We start from the raw sequence: 17807 nt of genomic DNA, 5'->3' as shown, positions 1-17807 counted from the left end.
CTACAATTCACACAGACTCACCAAAACTGGACAATAATAGATTGGAGAAACGTTGCCTGCTCTGATGAGTCTCCATTTCTGCTGACACATTCAGATGCTCGGGTCAGAATCTGCCATCAACAACATGAAAGCATGGATCCATCCTGCCTTGTATCAGTGGTTCAGGCTGGTGGTGGTGGTGTAATGTTGTGGGGGAGATTTTCTTGGCACACTTTGGACCCATTAGTACTGTGACAGAGAGGGCCTCAGCTCGCTCTGGTAGGGAAAACTGGGTTCTGGGACAACAAAATGAAGGCGTACTCGATAGCACTCCAGTGTTTTATTTACAGTGCTGGCAGGTGAAAACAGTCCATAGTGAAGAATATACATACACAAGTGTCCAAATACCAAAAATCCAAAGTAACAAAGTAAAAACAAAACAGAAAAATAAAGATGAAAAATATTTATACAAAATAAAAGAAGTGTCTACAATATACATACAGGGAGGTTTGCTCGAGGTACCACTGTAAGGTTCTCGCTGACTTGGTTTACAAGCAACTGGTCTGGGGGTTTGGCTGCTGTTTATATTGGCCAAACTCCTGCCTTTTTTGGGGTCCTACCACTTTAGGTAAGTATCAGGTACAAGTAGTTTCATTTTCACATGTAAACACTTAACGCATAATTCATCATCTAAATAACACTAATAAATCTTCCCTAATTGAGCATGGTGTCAACGCCACAGCCTACCTGAGTATTGTTGCTGACCATGTCCATCCCTTTATGAGCACAGTGTCTCCATCTTCTGATGGCTACTTCCAGCAGGATAACACACCATGTCATAAAGCTCAATCATCTCAGACTGGTTTCTTGAACATGACAATGAGTTTACTGTACTCAAATGGCCTCCCCAGTCACCAGAGCTCAATCCAATAGAGCAGCTTTGGGATGTGGTGGAACGGGAGATTGGCATCATGGATGTGCAGCCGACAAATCTGCAGCAACTGCGTGATGCTATCATGTCAATATGGAGGAAATCTCTGAGGAATATTTCCAGTAGCTTGTTGGATCTACGCCATGAAGGATTAAGGCAGTTCTGAAGGCAAAAAGGGGTCCAACCTGTTACTATATATACAGCTATAACTATATTAACAGAGACTATTTTCTCCACACGTTTCTAATCATAATAGTTTTAATAACTCATCTACAATAACTGATTTATTTTCTCCTTGTCATGATGACAGCACATAATATTTGACTAGATATTCTTCAAGACACTAGTATTCAGCTTAAAGTAACATTTAAAGCAGTGGTTCTCAAACTTTTTTCACCAAGTACCACCTTAGAAAAAAATTGTCTCTCCAAGTACCACCTTACGACGCTATTTTTTTACCAGTATTAAAAATAGCGTTGTGGGCCTAATTAAGCAGCTACATGTGTGCAGAGTTTAAAAACGATGCAGATTAATTCCTATTATTAAGAATATGTATTATTGTCAGTCACTTTAAACATTTTAAATAGTCTGAACATTAACTGTGCTTGCAGATAAAAAAAAAAAAAAACGTTTTAGTTAAAATGTGCTTTTAAAGGTTCATAAAAAATGGCGCTGTTCTTAAAAAGTAAAAAGAAAACTGCTGCACTTAAATTTAAAGTATTCATAATAGCCTATTCATCAAAAGCTGGAAATGTTGCTTGGACCTTATAAATATAGGCTATATGTCATATTCATACACTTTTAGACAAATCTTGAAATGTTAAATCTACATATGACAGGGTTCATACAGGCACAGCCTAATGAAAATCAATTCCAGCACCTATTTTTTTTCAAGACTGACATGCTATGTATTGAAGACCTGAAATGTATTCTCAGCAACCCATAAAACATTGCATAGGAATAGATACACATAAAAACCATTAATAATAATAATAATAATATTTATTAATCATATATTAATAATATAATAAACCTGCACTAAATGCTTGTGAAATCTTTTTTGTACTCAAGGAAAAATACTATTACACTGCTAAAATAACACAAATTTTAGTAAATAATACTAATATTAGGTAAAAGTACAAAGTACTCTTTTAAAAAGTACTAGTTGGTTACTTTTGAAAAAAAAATAATCAGATTTTTATTATGAAATCACTTTTTTACGTGGAAACCTGATTGAATGGTTTAATTGCTTAAATCTCAAAGCTACATGTATAGGAATTTGCACTAACAAAGGAATTATAGTCAATTTTTCTTTTCATGACAATTAATCTTTTTTCAATAGCACTGGCAAAACTACCACATAAACTTTAAGGCCATAGAGACACTTTTTGCCCATTTTTAAACAATATTTTCAAGCTTTGAAAGGTTTAATTAAAGTATATGGTAAAAATATTTAAATTTAGCCTTTTATTTACATATTTTACACTATTTTTCTTTACAATATGGCAAATCTGTTTCTTAAATAGCTGTACATCACATGTAGATTTTATTTTACACTTGATCTTAATCTAAAATACAAAAAAAAATAATACAAGTACACTGTCAGTAAAAAAAAATAAATAAATGACTTCATTTTACTTGAGGTATTTGAAATATGACAACACTACATTTATCAAAGCAGTGCTTTAAGAGCCTTATTGTAAATTGTGATAAATAAACAATACGTAACAACGAATTGTTTTGACCTGTAATGCTTTAAGACAGATCAGAATACAGCTAAATGTATAACGTTAAATCACACAAATACCTCATCCAGAAACATTTCCAGCATAATTCTTTTGTCGTAAAGAAATAAGTCCCCCTTTGCTAAAAGTAAGTTTCACTTCACAATACAGCCAAATAAGAAGACCATTTGCATTGTCATCGATCATGCATCAATCTAATTCTAAATACTTGATAACTTTGAATACGTTTGACTAAATTTAGTCAAGGAGCAAAGATAAATAATGTCTACTTTAATAGTGGAGAGATCGCGATTGTATTCAATCTGAGCACACAGGCGATCATGAGAGGACTTGCAGTTCATTTGAAAAAAAAAAAACTATTTAGGAGCTAGCATATCTGTTTTAGCGATTTGCGTACATGAATGCGCTCTCTCGTGTTAAAATAAAGCACTCGCCACATTTGCAGAAATGAGTAATTGCGCAATACCTTCATTCCCGCGCCGCCATTCAGAATGTATTTAGAGGAGTGACAGGTCAGAGGCGAGTCGACTGGCTGTCGGAGAGCGAAACGTGTATGTAGATCATCAAAAAGGCAGGAAATATGTCCGCGGTTTAATTACTCTGCTAGACATCTCTATAGTGAAAACATCCGAGAAGCAATATTCCAACAAAACATTTGTTTTTAAGCTGCTTTCTCTGTCTCTGCAACACAGAAAGCCTTTGTCCCGCCCTTACGTTTCACGCGACTAGAAAAGGTCGACTGTGATTGGCTACTTTTCATGTCAGTCAAATCACGCTTCAGAATCAATGCTTAAACTTCGGTAACTGATTTTCAGCAGCTTATGTCACAAAGCACTAAAATAAACATTCTAAGCACAGCGTTGTGATCGTACGCTTCACCAAGCAGACAATGCTGATCACATCAATGTTATATTACGCATCAAAGGATTAAAAGTGTTAATTGTTTCTTTCATTATTTGGCGATTCCTCCGCGTACCACTAGGAGGAAGCCCGCGTACCACTAGTGGTACGCGTACCACAGTTTGAGAACCACTGATTTAAAGGCTTCACTAGGTTAATTGGGGTAAAGTTAGAGTAATTAGGCAAGTCACTGTATAATAGTGGTTTGTTCTGGAGACAATCCAAAACTAATATTGCTTAAAGGAGCTAATAATATTGGGTCCCACTGTATATTAAGTGGCCTTAACTAATTTGTACTTACACAGAAATTAATAGTTTGTTACAATGTACTTATTGTGCAAATACATGTATTTACTGTGTACTTATGCTTGATTAAATACATGTATGTAATTACATCTGTAATTAACCTTTGTAATTACATTTGTAAATACACTGTTGACCATCCCTTACACCAGGGGTCTCAAACTCAATTTACCTGGGGGCCGCAGGAGGCAAAGTCTGGGTGAGGCTGGGCCGCAAAAGGGATTTCACAAAAAAAAAGTCCTCAAATGTCATTATTAACAGTTTTAATTATTTCTTCTGAACATGAAGTGTCCTGAACATCAATAGAACATTAAGTGAAGATTATGAACAGTTCTTCTGAACATGGCATCTTTTGCCTACTCCTTGCTGCCAGAGACTTGACAGCGCTTCTTCTCACAAATCTGAACCACATTTGGCTTTAGAGCGGAAGCAGTTGAGACCCTCAGTATGGCTTGAAGATGATCATCATTAAGTCTAGACCTGTACTTTGACTTATTGAAGTCCTAGGGGAAAAAAGTGGGGGAACTCACTCAAAACTTCCATTCCCTCACCTAAAAAAAGGCGTATATATGTATAAATAAAACACCCCCACCCCACTCCAGTCACATCAGTCTGTACCAGTCTGTATCTACCTATAATATCAACACAATCTCACGGCAATTCGGAACTTTTTCATTTAGTGGCTAAGTCGTATGAATTCGTACGATCTAATTCGTACAATTTAGTACGATTTGCTTATCCCCCAATGACGGTTGGGGTTAGGGGTGGGGTCAGGTGCCACGCCTCCTTTTAAAAATCATACCATTTCGTACGACTGAACTCGTACGAATTCGTACGAATTAGCCACTAAACTGGCAAAACGTAAAATACTTACGTTTTCTCGTGAGATCAGGCTGATAATATATATAAGATGCAGGGCAGGCACGTGCACACATAGGGCTCAACCTGTGCAGTGCACATGCCCTTTTTAGTCTTGCATAGAAAGTGCCCTTCCAAAATGATCAAAAGTGCCCCCGCGACGCGACACACCCTCGGTCCCGCCCTTCAGTAGGCGCGCGTTAACACCGCTCTTGAGTACGCGCGCGACAACACAGCTGATCAGAATGCGCGCGACAACGTGCATTGAGTGACAAGCGCGCTGTGTACGGATAGAATCAGTGGAGCGGGGAGCGCTCTCTCTCCCCGCTCCGCTGAATCTGTCAGTGTACAGCGGTCGGCGCGGGCCACAAAATATTTCACTGAGGGCCACAAATGGCCCGCGGGCCGCGAGTTTGAGACCCCTGCCTTACACCATGTAGTCAGTGTTGACCATGGATGACGTATCCTAGCTCTTATATTGAGGCATGACTGATTGTCTGAGACAGCGTCAATGGTGGCTGAAGAGACCAATACTGGAGAGGCGTTCTTTACCGCAGCAGTCGCATTGATAGGTGCCTCCCTGGCTGACGCTCTGCACCTTTCGGTGAACTCGCTTGTCCTCTGTTTATGTCGAGGGCCTTCATGTCCCTCTTCACGACATCTTTAAATCTCAGAAATGGGTGTCCTGTGGTTCTCTTCCCAGATTAGAGTTCTCCGTAAAGGATATCCTTTGGGATTCTCCCATCCTCCATACGGCGCACATGGCCAAGCCAGCGCAGTCTACGTCGTCGGAGCATGGTATACATGCTGGAAAGGCCGGCTCGAGTCAAGACTGGAGACTTTGTCCTGCCAGGTAATGCCCAGAATGTGACGCAGACCTCTTAGGTGGAAGGTGTTCAGTCTCCTCCCCTGTCTTGCTTAGGTGGTCCATGCCTACCCATACCACCAAACCTGTCCATAACCCAACCTCTATCCCAACTGAAAAGCACCACAAGTGTTCTCAAATACATTAAACACACAGTAGGTACATTGTATTTATTTTTTTGATGCAAGTACTTAGTAGTTAAGCACACTTAATATAAAGTGGGACCTAATATTGACCCTAAAATGGGCTTAAAACAATTAAAAACTGCTTTTATTGCCAAAATAAAACAAATAGGAGTTTCTCCAGAAGAAAAAAATATTATAGGAAATACTGTGAAAAATTACATTTGCACCAAAACTTGTCTATATTCAATGAGAAATGGTTAAAAATATTGATTTTCTAAAGCTGATGCAATATACAGTACTTTGAATCAGTTCATCTGACTCCCTGACTTGATTTACAAAAATAGTTTTCCCTTTGTTTACATATAAAGCCACACATTCCTGCAGAGTCAGTGTTCAGCTTCATTTGTCTGACTCTGCATGCGTCTCTGAGTCAGACGGAGCATCATGGGAACCGGTTTTGAATCAAGAGGGAATCAATTGAATGAAAAAGGCCGCAGTAAAAGCGCAGCGGTGTAACGTGAGCGGGCCTGAAAGTGTGTGTGGTGTTTGTTCTCTTCTCTCGGGGTTTGCAGGAGAGCAGATTTAACGTGGAGATGCTGGACAAACACAAAGCCTGTCTGTATGAGTGAATGCAGGACAGAGATCCTCCCTCTGGAGCGACACTAGATACACACACACACACACACACACACACATGCACACATCTGTGGGAAAGACTGAGAACAGGGGGATTTACCTGAACCAGCTCCTGTGTCACAGTGTGTGTGTGTGTGTGTGTGTGTGTGTGAGTGTGTAAAATATGAAAAGATACATGTTAATTAATGCATGAGTGTATGTGTGTGTGTGTGTGTGTGTGTGTGTGTGTGTGTGTGTGTGTGTGTGTGAAATATGAAGATACATGTTAATTAATCCATGAGTGTATGTGAGTGTGTGTGTGTGTGTGTGTGTGTGTGTGTGTGTGTGTGTGTGTGTGAGTGTGTGTATGTGTCTCTCAAGAATGTCGAACAGCTTGGAATTTCCTCCGGATAAAAGCCACAATGCAGTCCTGAAGCACAAAACAGACACTGACTGTCATTCACGAGCTTAACAACAGAAAGAGCTTCATAAAACAGTGGACACAGAATGACTGAATCACAGAATGACTGAATCACAGAATCCCTGAATCAAAGAATCACAGAATTCCTGAATCACAGAATCACCGAATCACAGAATCACTGAATCACAGAATCACTGAATCACAGAATCACTGAATCACAGAATGACTGAATCACAGAATCCCTGAATCTCAGAATCACTGAAACACAGAATCACAGAATGACTGAATCACAGAATCACTGAATCACAGAATGACTGAATCACAGAATCCCTGAATCACAGAATCACTGAATCACAGAATCACAGAATGACTGAATCACAGAATCACCGAATCACAGAATCACAGAATCACTGAATCACAGAATGACTGAATCACAGAATCACAGAATCACAGAATGACTGAATCACAGAATCCCTGAATCACAGAATCACTGAATCACAGAATCACAGAATCACAGAAACACTGAATCACAGAATCACCGAATCACAGAATCACTGAATCACAGAATGACTGAATCACAGAATCCCTGAATCACAGAATCACTGAATCACAGAATCACAGAATCACAGAATTCCTGAATCACAGAATCACTGAATCACAGAATCACTGAATCACAGAATGACTGAATCACAGAATCCCTGAATCTCAGAATCACTGAAACACAAAATGACTGAATCACAGAATCCCTGAATAACAGAATGACTGAATCACAGAATCCCTGAATCCCAGAATCACTAAATCACAAAATCACAGAATCATAAAATCACTGAATCACATAATCACTGAATCACAGAATCACTAAATCTCAAAATCACTGAATCATTAAATCAAAAAAATCGCTGAATCACAGAATCACTGAATCACTAAATCACAGAATCTCAGAATCAATGAATCACCAAATCACTGAATCACAGAATTTCAGAATCACTGAATCATTGAATCACAAAATCGCAGAATCACAAAATCACAGAATCACAGAATCTCAGAATCACTGAATCACAAAATCATCGAATCACAGAATCACTGAATCACTAAATCTCAGAATCACTGAATCATTAAATCACAAAATCGCTGAATCACAGAATCACAGAATCACTAAATCACAGAATCTCAGAATCAATGAATCATTGAATCACAAAATCACTGAATCACAGAATTTTAGAATCACTGAATCATTGAATCACAAAATCGCAGAATCACAGAATCACAAAATTACAGAATCTCAGAATCACTGAATCATTGAATCACAAAATTGCAGTCACTGAATCACAAAATCACAAAATCACAGAATCTCAGAATCACTGAATCATTGACTCATAAAATTCCTGAATCACAAAAATCACAGAATTGCTGAATCGCTGAATCACTGAATTGCAGAATCACAAAATCACAGAGTCGCTGAAATCACAAAATTGCAGAATCACAGAATCGCAGAATCACAAAATCATAGAATAGCATGATTCATAAAAATCTCAGAATCACTGAATCACCAAATCGCTGAATCACAAAATTACAGAATCGTTGAATCACAAAAATCTCAAAATCACTGAATCCCAGAATCGCTGAATCACAAAAATCTCAGAATCACTGAATCGCTGAATCACAAAATCATAAAAATCACAAAATCACAGAATTGCAAAATCACAGAATCACAGAATCAAAGAATCACAGAATCTCAGAACCTCAGAATATCTGAATTACCGAATCGCAAAATCACAGAATTGCAAAATCACAGAATCACAAAAATCACAGAATCACAGAATCTCAGAAACATAAAAATCACAGAATCACAGAATCAAAGAATCAAAGAATCACAGAATCTCAGAACCTCAGAATATCTGAATCACCGAATTGCAAAATCACAGAATTACAAAATCGCAGAATTGCTGAATCAAAGATTCATTAAATCACTGAATCGCAGAATGTCTGAATATCAGAATCACTGAATCGCAGAATCAGGTAACACAGAATCACTGAACTGCAGAATCACAGAATCGCAGAATCACTGAATCATAAATTCACAGAATTACACAATCACAGAATCAAAGAAACACGGAATCACTGAATCACAGTGTCGTGCTTTTGGGCTGAACATCACAGCCAACACTGAGAGACAAGCAGACACACAGACTGATTTGCAGCAGAACAGGGCAGGGCTCAACATTACACACACACATATGCATACAAATACAGGTACACACAATAGACACAAATACAAACAGACAGAGACACAAATTTATACACACATGCAGACACACACAGAGACACAAATACACACACACACAAATACACACACACACAAACACACATACACACACACACACACACAAATACACACACACAAATACACACACACACATACACACACACACAAATACACACACACAAATACACACACACACAGGCACTTATTCACACACTTTCTCTCTTTAACACACACGCAAACAAAAAGAGAGATAAACACACACTCAGACACACACACACACACACACACACAGACCAAAATACACACACAAGTACTTATTCACACATTTTCTCTCTTTAACACAAACACAAACAAAAATAGAGACAAACACACACTCAGACACACACATACACACACACACACACACACACACACACACACACACATACACACACACACACACACACAAATACACACACACACACACACACAAATACACACACACACACACACACACACACACACACACACACACAAATACACACACACACACACACACACACACAAATACACACACAGGCACTTATTCACACATTTTCTCTCTTTAACACACACACAAACAAAAATAGAGAAAAACACACACTCAGACACACACACACACACACACACACACACACACACACACACACACACACACACACACACACACACACACACACACACGTTCACTCAGACACAAACACACACACTCATATACATTCTCACACACACTCTCTCACATATAACACACACTATCAGCTGCTCGGAGCCGTAAAGTGCAGCTGGAGGAATGACGAGTGTCTGATCACAGACCTGTGTTTGCCTGCAGGCCATTATTACACAACACCAGCATCATCTGTAAACACAACGCCTCAGAACACACACACACACACACTATCACAAACTAACGACCACGGGGAGACACTCTTCAACATTTACACACTCACCAGATCACCACAGTAATCTCTGATTATAAACCACCAATAATAAACCTGTTATGAACCTCACACATTCATATTCACCACAGAAGATAATCACTCACAACCACTAACAAAACAACATTCATTCATTCAATTTCCTTCGGCTTAATCTCTATTTCAGAGGTCGCCACAGCGGAATGAACCGCCAACTATTCCAGCATAAGTTTTACACAGCTGAAGCCCTTTCAGCCGCACTCTAGTACTGGGAAACACCCATACACTCCTTCACACACACTTATCAATTCCCCTATAGTGCATGTGTTTGGACTGTGGGGGAAACTGGAGCACCCAGAGAAAACCCACGCCAACACAGGGAGAACTGCCAACTGACCCAGCCGGGATTCGAACCAGTGACCTTCTTGCAGTGAGGCGACAGCGCTACCCACTGTGCCACCGTGCCGTTCATAATTGCAAAATGTAAACTATAAATATTTTTGTTTAGCCACTAATACAAAGTACATAGAGTATATTTGCATAAAGTCATACAGTATATACTATAATTAATATTTACTACAACCTAAAAGCATTGTTAAAATTCAACCTTTAATAATATTTTTTATTAGTCAAATTAAATGCATTTAAATAGATTAAAAAATAATAAATAAGTAATAAAGAAAGTTATTATTGGCTTCATAAATTTACATAATATAATAAAATATACATACAACAAAATTAATATTAATATTAATAATAACAATAATAATAATAATAATAATAATAATAATAAAAGTAATAATAATAACAATAAAAATTTTAATATTAATAATAACAATAATAATAATAATAATAATAATAATAAAAGTAATAATAATAACAATAAAAATATTAATATTAATAATAATAATAAAAATAATATTAATAATAAAAACAACAACAACAATAATAATAATAACAATAATAATAATAAATATATCATTAAAAAATAAAATTTATAAAAATACAATATATATATATATATATATATATATATATATATATATATATATATATATATATATATATATATATATATATATATATATATATATATATATATATATATATATATATATAGTTTAAGTCAGAATTATTAGCCCTTCTGAATTATTAGCCCCACTGTTTATTTTTTTCACCAGAACATGCTCAGTGAACATTCTTGTTTATCTGGAAAACAATGCTGAAGTCAGATATTCTGCTTTGAACATGTGCGCTACGTGATTATCTGTCTTTGTTTTGGTTCTTTTAACCTGCCTACTGCCACTTTAGCCAATTATATTTCAGCACCCCGGGTTGCCTTGGTGGAAAACAGCATATTTCATTCATTCAGTCAGTCAGGAAGGCTCTTAAAGCATGTGTCTGTGACCGTAATGTGACCTCCGGTGGACTGTAGCGGACTCCGAAATGAGACGTAGACTCAGAGCTCCACATGAGGTTATTAATTAGCAAATAATATAAATAATAATATGATTTGAATCAGTCTTTAGACTCGATAGTCAGACATACTCCTGTTGGTGATAAAATACACGCTGCTCTTGCGTGTGTTTTGAAACAGGAGTGCAATACCTACTTCAACCACTGGGTGTAAAACGTACATACTGCACCTTTAATGTAAACTCAAACTCAGATCCTAAAGTGCCGCAGCTCTGCACAGTTTAGTTCCAACCCTAATTAAATACACCTGATCAAACTAATTGAGTCCATCAGGCTTGTTTGAAACCCACCAGTAAGTGTGTTGAAGCAGGGTTGGAACTAAACTGTGCAAAGCTGCGGCCCTCCAGGAATTGAGTTTGACATCGCTGATGTAGTCCAAACGTACAATGAAGAAACAACAAACACAAACCTGAGTTCTCTTTACTGCTCCTCCTTTCCAGTCCAGGGAAAGCTGCCTCCAGCTCCAGCTTTCCGAAGCGAAACCCATAACCATTGATGAGTTTTTTAGGAAAGCCACTGTTAGAGCCGCCGGATGAAGAGCGTGCCCGGTGACCTTTGACCTGCAGTGTCTTATTATTAGTGCGTTCCAGAGATTTGGAGCGTCTCTCGTTGGGACTCAGCTCTGCGTTTTTGGACGGATTCCCAGCAAGAGATCCGTTTCGGGATTCATCTCCTCCCAGCCATCCTCGAGCGCAGATCTTCCGCACCGGTGCCATCGATTCCTTCGGGACGGATGCAAAGCTCGGCTCCTCCAGAATGGATTCAGAGCTGGAGCCGAGATTCATGGGATTCTGTAAAGCCTCCATGTAGGATTTACGGAAGAGTCGCCGTGATTCGAAAGCGGCGGAGTCTCTGGGATGTCGTTTGCGCATGTTTGGGTTGCTGAGGTCTGTGCTGAAGGACAGGAGTTTGTGTCCGCGGATGCTGCTAGAATCGGGACTCTTCTGTGAGTCTGAGTCTTCGCGGTGCAATGAACCGATGCCCATGTCGGTGAGGCTTCGGCTGAGCGCCGGCTCTGATACGGTGGATTCACCGCCCAGAGAGTCTCTAGAGCTGAGCGTTCCTGTGGAGCCGTGAGTGCTGCAGGGGCTGATCTGACCACGCAGACCTACAACTGGAAGGACAAATAAAGATGTTTAGTTTATCTGCAATATACAGAACATTTTCAGATGTTTTCCAAATGATGTTGAACAGATTCAGAATTTTTTTGCAGTACTTCCCATAATATTTTATCTTCTGGAGAAAGTCTTATTTGTTTTACATTTTTAAACACTATGTTAAGGTCAATATTATTAACCTCCTTAAGCAATATTTGTTTTTCGATTGGCATTTATACAATGATTTGACTATAAACCAAATTAATTAAGCCTTTAAATGTCACTTTAAGCTGAATACTAGTATTTTGAAGAATATCTAGTCAAATATTATGTGCTGTCATCATGAAAAGGAGAAAATAAATCAGTTATTAGAGATGAGTTATTAAAACTATTATGATTAGAAATGTGTTATAAAGTCTTCTTTCCTTTAAACAGAAATTGTAGAAAAACTATGCAAGCAGGCTGATCATAGTTGATCATTTGGTGTCAGAAGTGGCTCATATGAAAGGTAAAGGCCTCTAGATTTTGCTTATTTGAGCACAATAAAATCTGATCATGTCTTGATTATGACTGATTTGATTAGGACAGTAATGTCTGACTCTGCTTAGACTAAAGTCTCATCACTGAACAGTAATAATGTCCAGTATAGAATATAAAGTCCTGCTGCAGTGGAGACAGAATGAATATTGTGTCTGACTCCATCATGAGCTTGGAGGACTGCATCCATACATCTCTGACATGACTCAAATCACTGATTAATAAAGTCATCTGGAATGAAGAAGAAAGCGTTCAGCAGGACTCCCAGAGCTCATCAAGAGTCTTTGTGTTCATCTTCAACGCCTCCACCCTCAATAATGTTCATGTCTGGTGACTGGGCTGGCCAATCCTGGAGCAGCTTGACCTACTTTGCTTTCAGGAGCTTTGATGAGGAGGCTGAAGTATGAGCAGGAGCGCTATCCTGCTGGAGAATTGTCCCTCTCCTGTGGTTTGTAATGTAATGGGCAGCACAGATGTCTTGATACCTCAGGCTGTTGATGTTGATCATCCACTCTGCAGATCTCTCGCACGCCCCCATACTGAATGAACCCCAAACCATGATGTCTCCTTCACCAAACTTGACTGAATCTGTGAGAATCTTGGTTCCATGCTGGTTCCAGTAGGTCTTCTGCAGTATTGGTGATGATTGCAGATCAACAGATGATTCAGCAGAGAAATCCACCTTCTGACACTTTTACACATCATCAACTAGAAGTCCAGTTATTATTTACTGCTCTTACAACAGGAACCGGCGACAAGACTTTTGTCATGTAGTGTATATATATATATATATATATATATATATATATATATATATATAAATACACACACAGTTAAAGTCAGAATTATTAGCCCCCCTGTTTAGTTTCCCCCAATTTCATTTAACAGAAAGACAATTGTTTTTCAACACATTTCTAAACATAATAGTTTCAACAACTCAGTTCTGATTTCTTTTATTCTTGTCATGATGACAGCACATACTGTCACATAACCAGCCATCGCTCTCCAGAGATCGCTGGTTCTCACACGAACACTAAGGACTACACTTCCGCCTTCCCCCGGACTACATCTTCATACATGCTCTCCGGTTACACTCACACACGCTCACTCATCAAGATTGATTACATTCTCACCAGCTGAGTCTTGTCAGAGACTGATTACACACCCTACATAAGCCATTCATTAACCCATCCAGTGTGCCGAGTCTTGTTAGCTGTATCAGTAGCATTACAAAGCGGTTTCCCTGCCTTGTTTCCCGTGTTTAGACCTTAGCCTTGTTTATTCGTGTTCTCCTGTTTAGCCGCCTGCCTTACGACCTATTGCGTGTTGTACGACTACGATTCTGGACTGCCTGCATATACCCGTTTGTACCTGTTTGATCATTGCTTGCCTGACGCTGAATAAACCTGCATTGTGGATCTTACCTCCAGTTGTCTCCCCCCCCGTCGTTATGCTACTACATATTTTTACAGATACTAGTATTCAGCTTAAAGTGACATTTAAAGGCTTAACTAGGTTAATTAGGTTAACTAGGCAGGTTAGGGTAATCAGGCAAGTCATTGTATAACAACGGTTTGTTCTATAGACTATTGAAAAACTATATAGTTTAAAGGGGCTAATAATTTTGACCTTTAAATGGTTGTTATAAAGTTAAAAACTGCTTTTATTCTGCCCGAAATAAAACAAATAAGACTTTTTCCAGAAGAAAAAATATTATCAGACATACTGTGAACATTTACTTGCTCTGTTAAACATTATTTGGGAAATAACAAATAAATTAATTAATTAATAAAAAAATTAAAAGGGAGGCTAAGAATTTTGACTTCAACTATATAAATATATATATATATTGATGATTTTCTGATTTTTGTTTTACTGTGAACTTTTTAACTTTCCAAAGTGACTTACAAACTTTGAGGCATTCAGCGATTAAACAAGAAGAGGCAATGAACACAAGACTGCCTGTAAAACAACCAAAATAATTTGACAATGGGGCAACCAAAAGAACAAGAAAAAAAAAACAAGATTGTTTTTGTAACCCCGATTGCAAGTTATTTTGCTTGTTTTAAAAAGCAACTCGCTTCATTTTGACTCATCATTTCTGAAAACAAGCCAATATGTGTTGCTTGTCTAGAAAATGCTTCTTGGTGTAGGATTGTTGTTATATTTTGACTAGAAAGAAGATAAAAACTGGGAAAAGCATTTATTTGTAGTGTACATACAGTACCTCCGCTGTTTCTGGCCTGCATCAGTGCGTCCTCCGTGCTCGTCACCAGCAGAGGATTGATCACGTTTTTCCAGGGCGTTCGATAAACTACAGAACCGGTGCTCAGGAGGCAGTTCTGCAGCGGCTGGAGGTTTCGATCACGCGTCACATTTTGCAGGAAATCTGGAGTGAAGACGCTGCCGTACATGCTCTCCGACACCGGGACCTCTGCGATGGCCTGCCCGCTGCCCGACAGGCATTTCAGCACCAGCTTGGCAGACTTGCGGCCCAAAGGAACCACCTGCAGGTAGAAATCTCCCTGCCGCAGACGCACTTTATGCAGCGGCGCCAGTTGCAGAACCACCTTCTCATGCAGACACAGCGGCCATCCCTCGTGGTACAGCAACACACCTTTAAATCGCAGCTGTCACAAGCCAACAGGAGAGATCTATTAGACGCGATGGGTCTCAATCACTAACCACTCTTAAAAAAATAGCCAGAAGCTAGCAGTTTACCTATTTTTGTTAGTTTTCCCTGTTTATTTCTGCTTTTGAATTGCATTATTGAGTCTTGATCTTTCTTCTAACTACTTTTAATCTTGAAAAGTGTGAAAAAGTGACTTTTGTGAACGTTTAATAGTTTAAAGTCTGGGTTGGTGTTATATATTACGCTACAAAAACCAGTACATTTCCTCTTATTTTACAGACTTATTTCTCTAGATATAATTTCTTATACATTAAATTATTTAAAACGTTTAAAATGTCAGTAAGTCTAATCACTAAATGTGGAAACTGTGCATGATTAGTCAAAATTCATCTAAAATTTATTCTAAATCTATGAAAAAGTTCAAGAAAAACTCATGCCATACATATGCCTGAGGCCATGTATAAAGAACCATACATACAATTAGCTATGTCATATACACCCACTGGCCACTTTATTAGGTACACCCTGCTAGTACCAGGTTGGACCCCCTTTTGCCTTCAGAACTGCCTTAATCCTTTGTGGCATAGATCCAACAAGCTGAAAATATTCCTCAGAGATTTTGCTCCATATTGACATGATAGCATCACACAGTTGCTGCAGATTTGTCGGCTGCGCATCCATGATGCCAATCTCCCGCTCCACCTTATCCCAAAGCTGCTCTATTGGATTGAGCTCTGGTGACTGTGGAGGCCATTTGAGTACAGTGAACTCATCGTCATGTTCAAGAAACCAGTCTGAGATGATTGAGCTTCATGACATGGTGTGTTATCCTGCTGGAAGTAGCCATCAGAAGATGGAGACACTGTGCTCATAAAGGGATGGACATGGTCAGCAGCAATACTCAGGTAGACTGTGGAGTTGATGCTCAATTGGTACTAATGAACCCAAAATGTGTCAAGAAAATCTCCCCCACACCATTACACCACCACCACCAGCCTGAACCGTTGATATGAGGCAGGATGGATCCATGCTTTCATGTTGCTGATACCAAATTCTGACCCGAGCATCCGAATCTGTCAGCAGAAATGGAGAATCATCAGAGCAGCAACGTTTCTCCAATCTTCTATTGTCCAGTTTTGGTGAGTCTGTGTGAATTGTAGCCTCAGTTTCCTGTTCTTAGCTGACAGGAGCGGCACCCGGTGTGCTCTTCTGCTGCTGTAGCCCATCCGCCTCAAGGTTGGACGTGTTGTGTGTTCAGAGATGCTCTTCTGCAGAGCTCGGTTGTAACGAGTGCTTATTTGAGTTACTGTTGCCTTTCTATCAGCTGAACCAGTCTGGCCATTCTCCTCTGACCTCCGGCATCAACAAGGCATTTGCGCCCACAGAACTGCCGCTCACTGGATATTTCCTCTTCGTCAGACCATTCTCTGTAAACCCTAGAGATGGTTGTGCGTGAAAATCCCAGTAGATCAGCAGTTTCTGAAATACTCAGAGCAGCCTGCTGCCACCAACAACCATGATACGTTCAAAGTCACTTAAATCCCCTTTCCACCCCATTCTGATGCTCAGTTTGAACTGCAGCAGATCGTCTTGACCATGTCTACACCCCGAAATGCTTTGAGTTGCAGCCATGTGATACGAGCAGTGTTAACAAGCAGTGTACCTAATAAAGTGGCCAGTGAGTGTACATAAAATATATAATTAAAAATGCCAAACAAAAATCACCTGCTCTGTCCTTATATAAACAATAATTATTGTGTCTCAGGCTGCACGGTGGCGCAGTGGGTAGCTGGTTCAAGCCTCAGCTGGGTCAGTTGGCGTTTCTGTGTGGAGTTTGCATGTTCTTCTCGTGTTGGTGTGGGTTTCCTCCAGGTGCTCCGGTTTACTCCACAGTCCAAACACATGCGCTATAGGGGAATTGAATAAGCTAAATTGTCTGTAGTGTGTGTGTGAAAATGATGTTTACCTATAGTGCATGTGGGGCAAACTGGAGCACCCAAAGGAAACCCATGCCAACACGGGGAGAACATGCAAACTCCACACAGAAACGCCAACTGACCCAGCCGGAACTCGAACCAGAGACCTTCTTGCTGTGAGGCCACAGTGCTAACCACTGCTGCCAAAC

The 17807-nt window shown here is 39.2% G+C and overlaps 1 protein-coding gene across 14 annotated transcripts in view; it reads right to left on the bottom strand.

The window, feature by feature from the left end:
• plekhg4b (pleckstrin homology domain containing, family G (with RhoGef domain) member 4B) overlaps positions 1-17807 on the bottom strand; it is a 156888-nt gene that overhangs the window by 64005 nt on the left and 75076 nt on the right. For 13 of the 14 annotated variants that reach the window (XM_073924406.1, XM_073924409.1, XM_073924412.1 and 10 more), the window contains 2 exons: positions 15278-15680; positions 11826-12530 (listed from right to left, as the gene is read on the bottom strand). In XM_073924406.1, coding sequence (XP_073780507.1) covers positions 11826-12530; positions 15278-15464 — 892 coding nt within the window. In that variant the 5' untranslated portion in view covers positions 15465-15680. 14 annotated transcript variants of the gene reach the window in all.

This window comes from Danio rerio, chromosome 16, assembly GCF_049306965.1.
Source record: "Danio rerio strain Tuebingen ecotype United States chromosome 16, GRCz12tu, whole genome shotgun sequence".
Lineage (NCBI taxonomy): Eukaryota > Metazoa > Chordata > Actinopteri > Cypriniformes > Danionidae > Danio > Danio rerio.
Note: the sequence above shows the minus strand (reverse complement) of the source record. Positions and strands in the feature narration are given on the sequence as shown.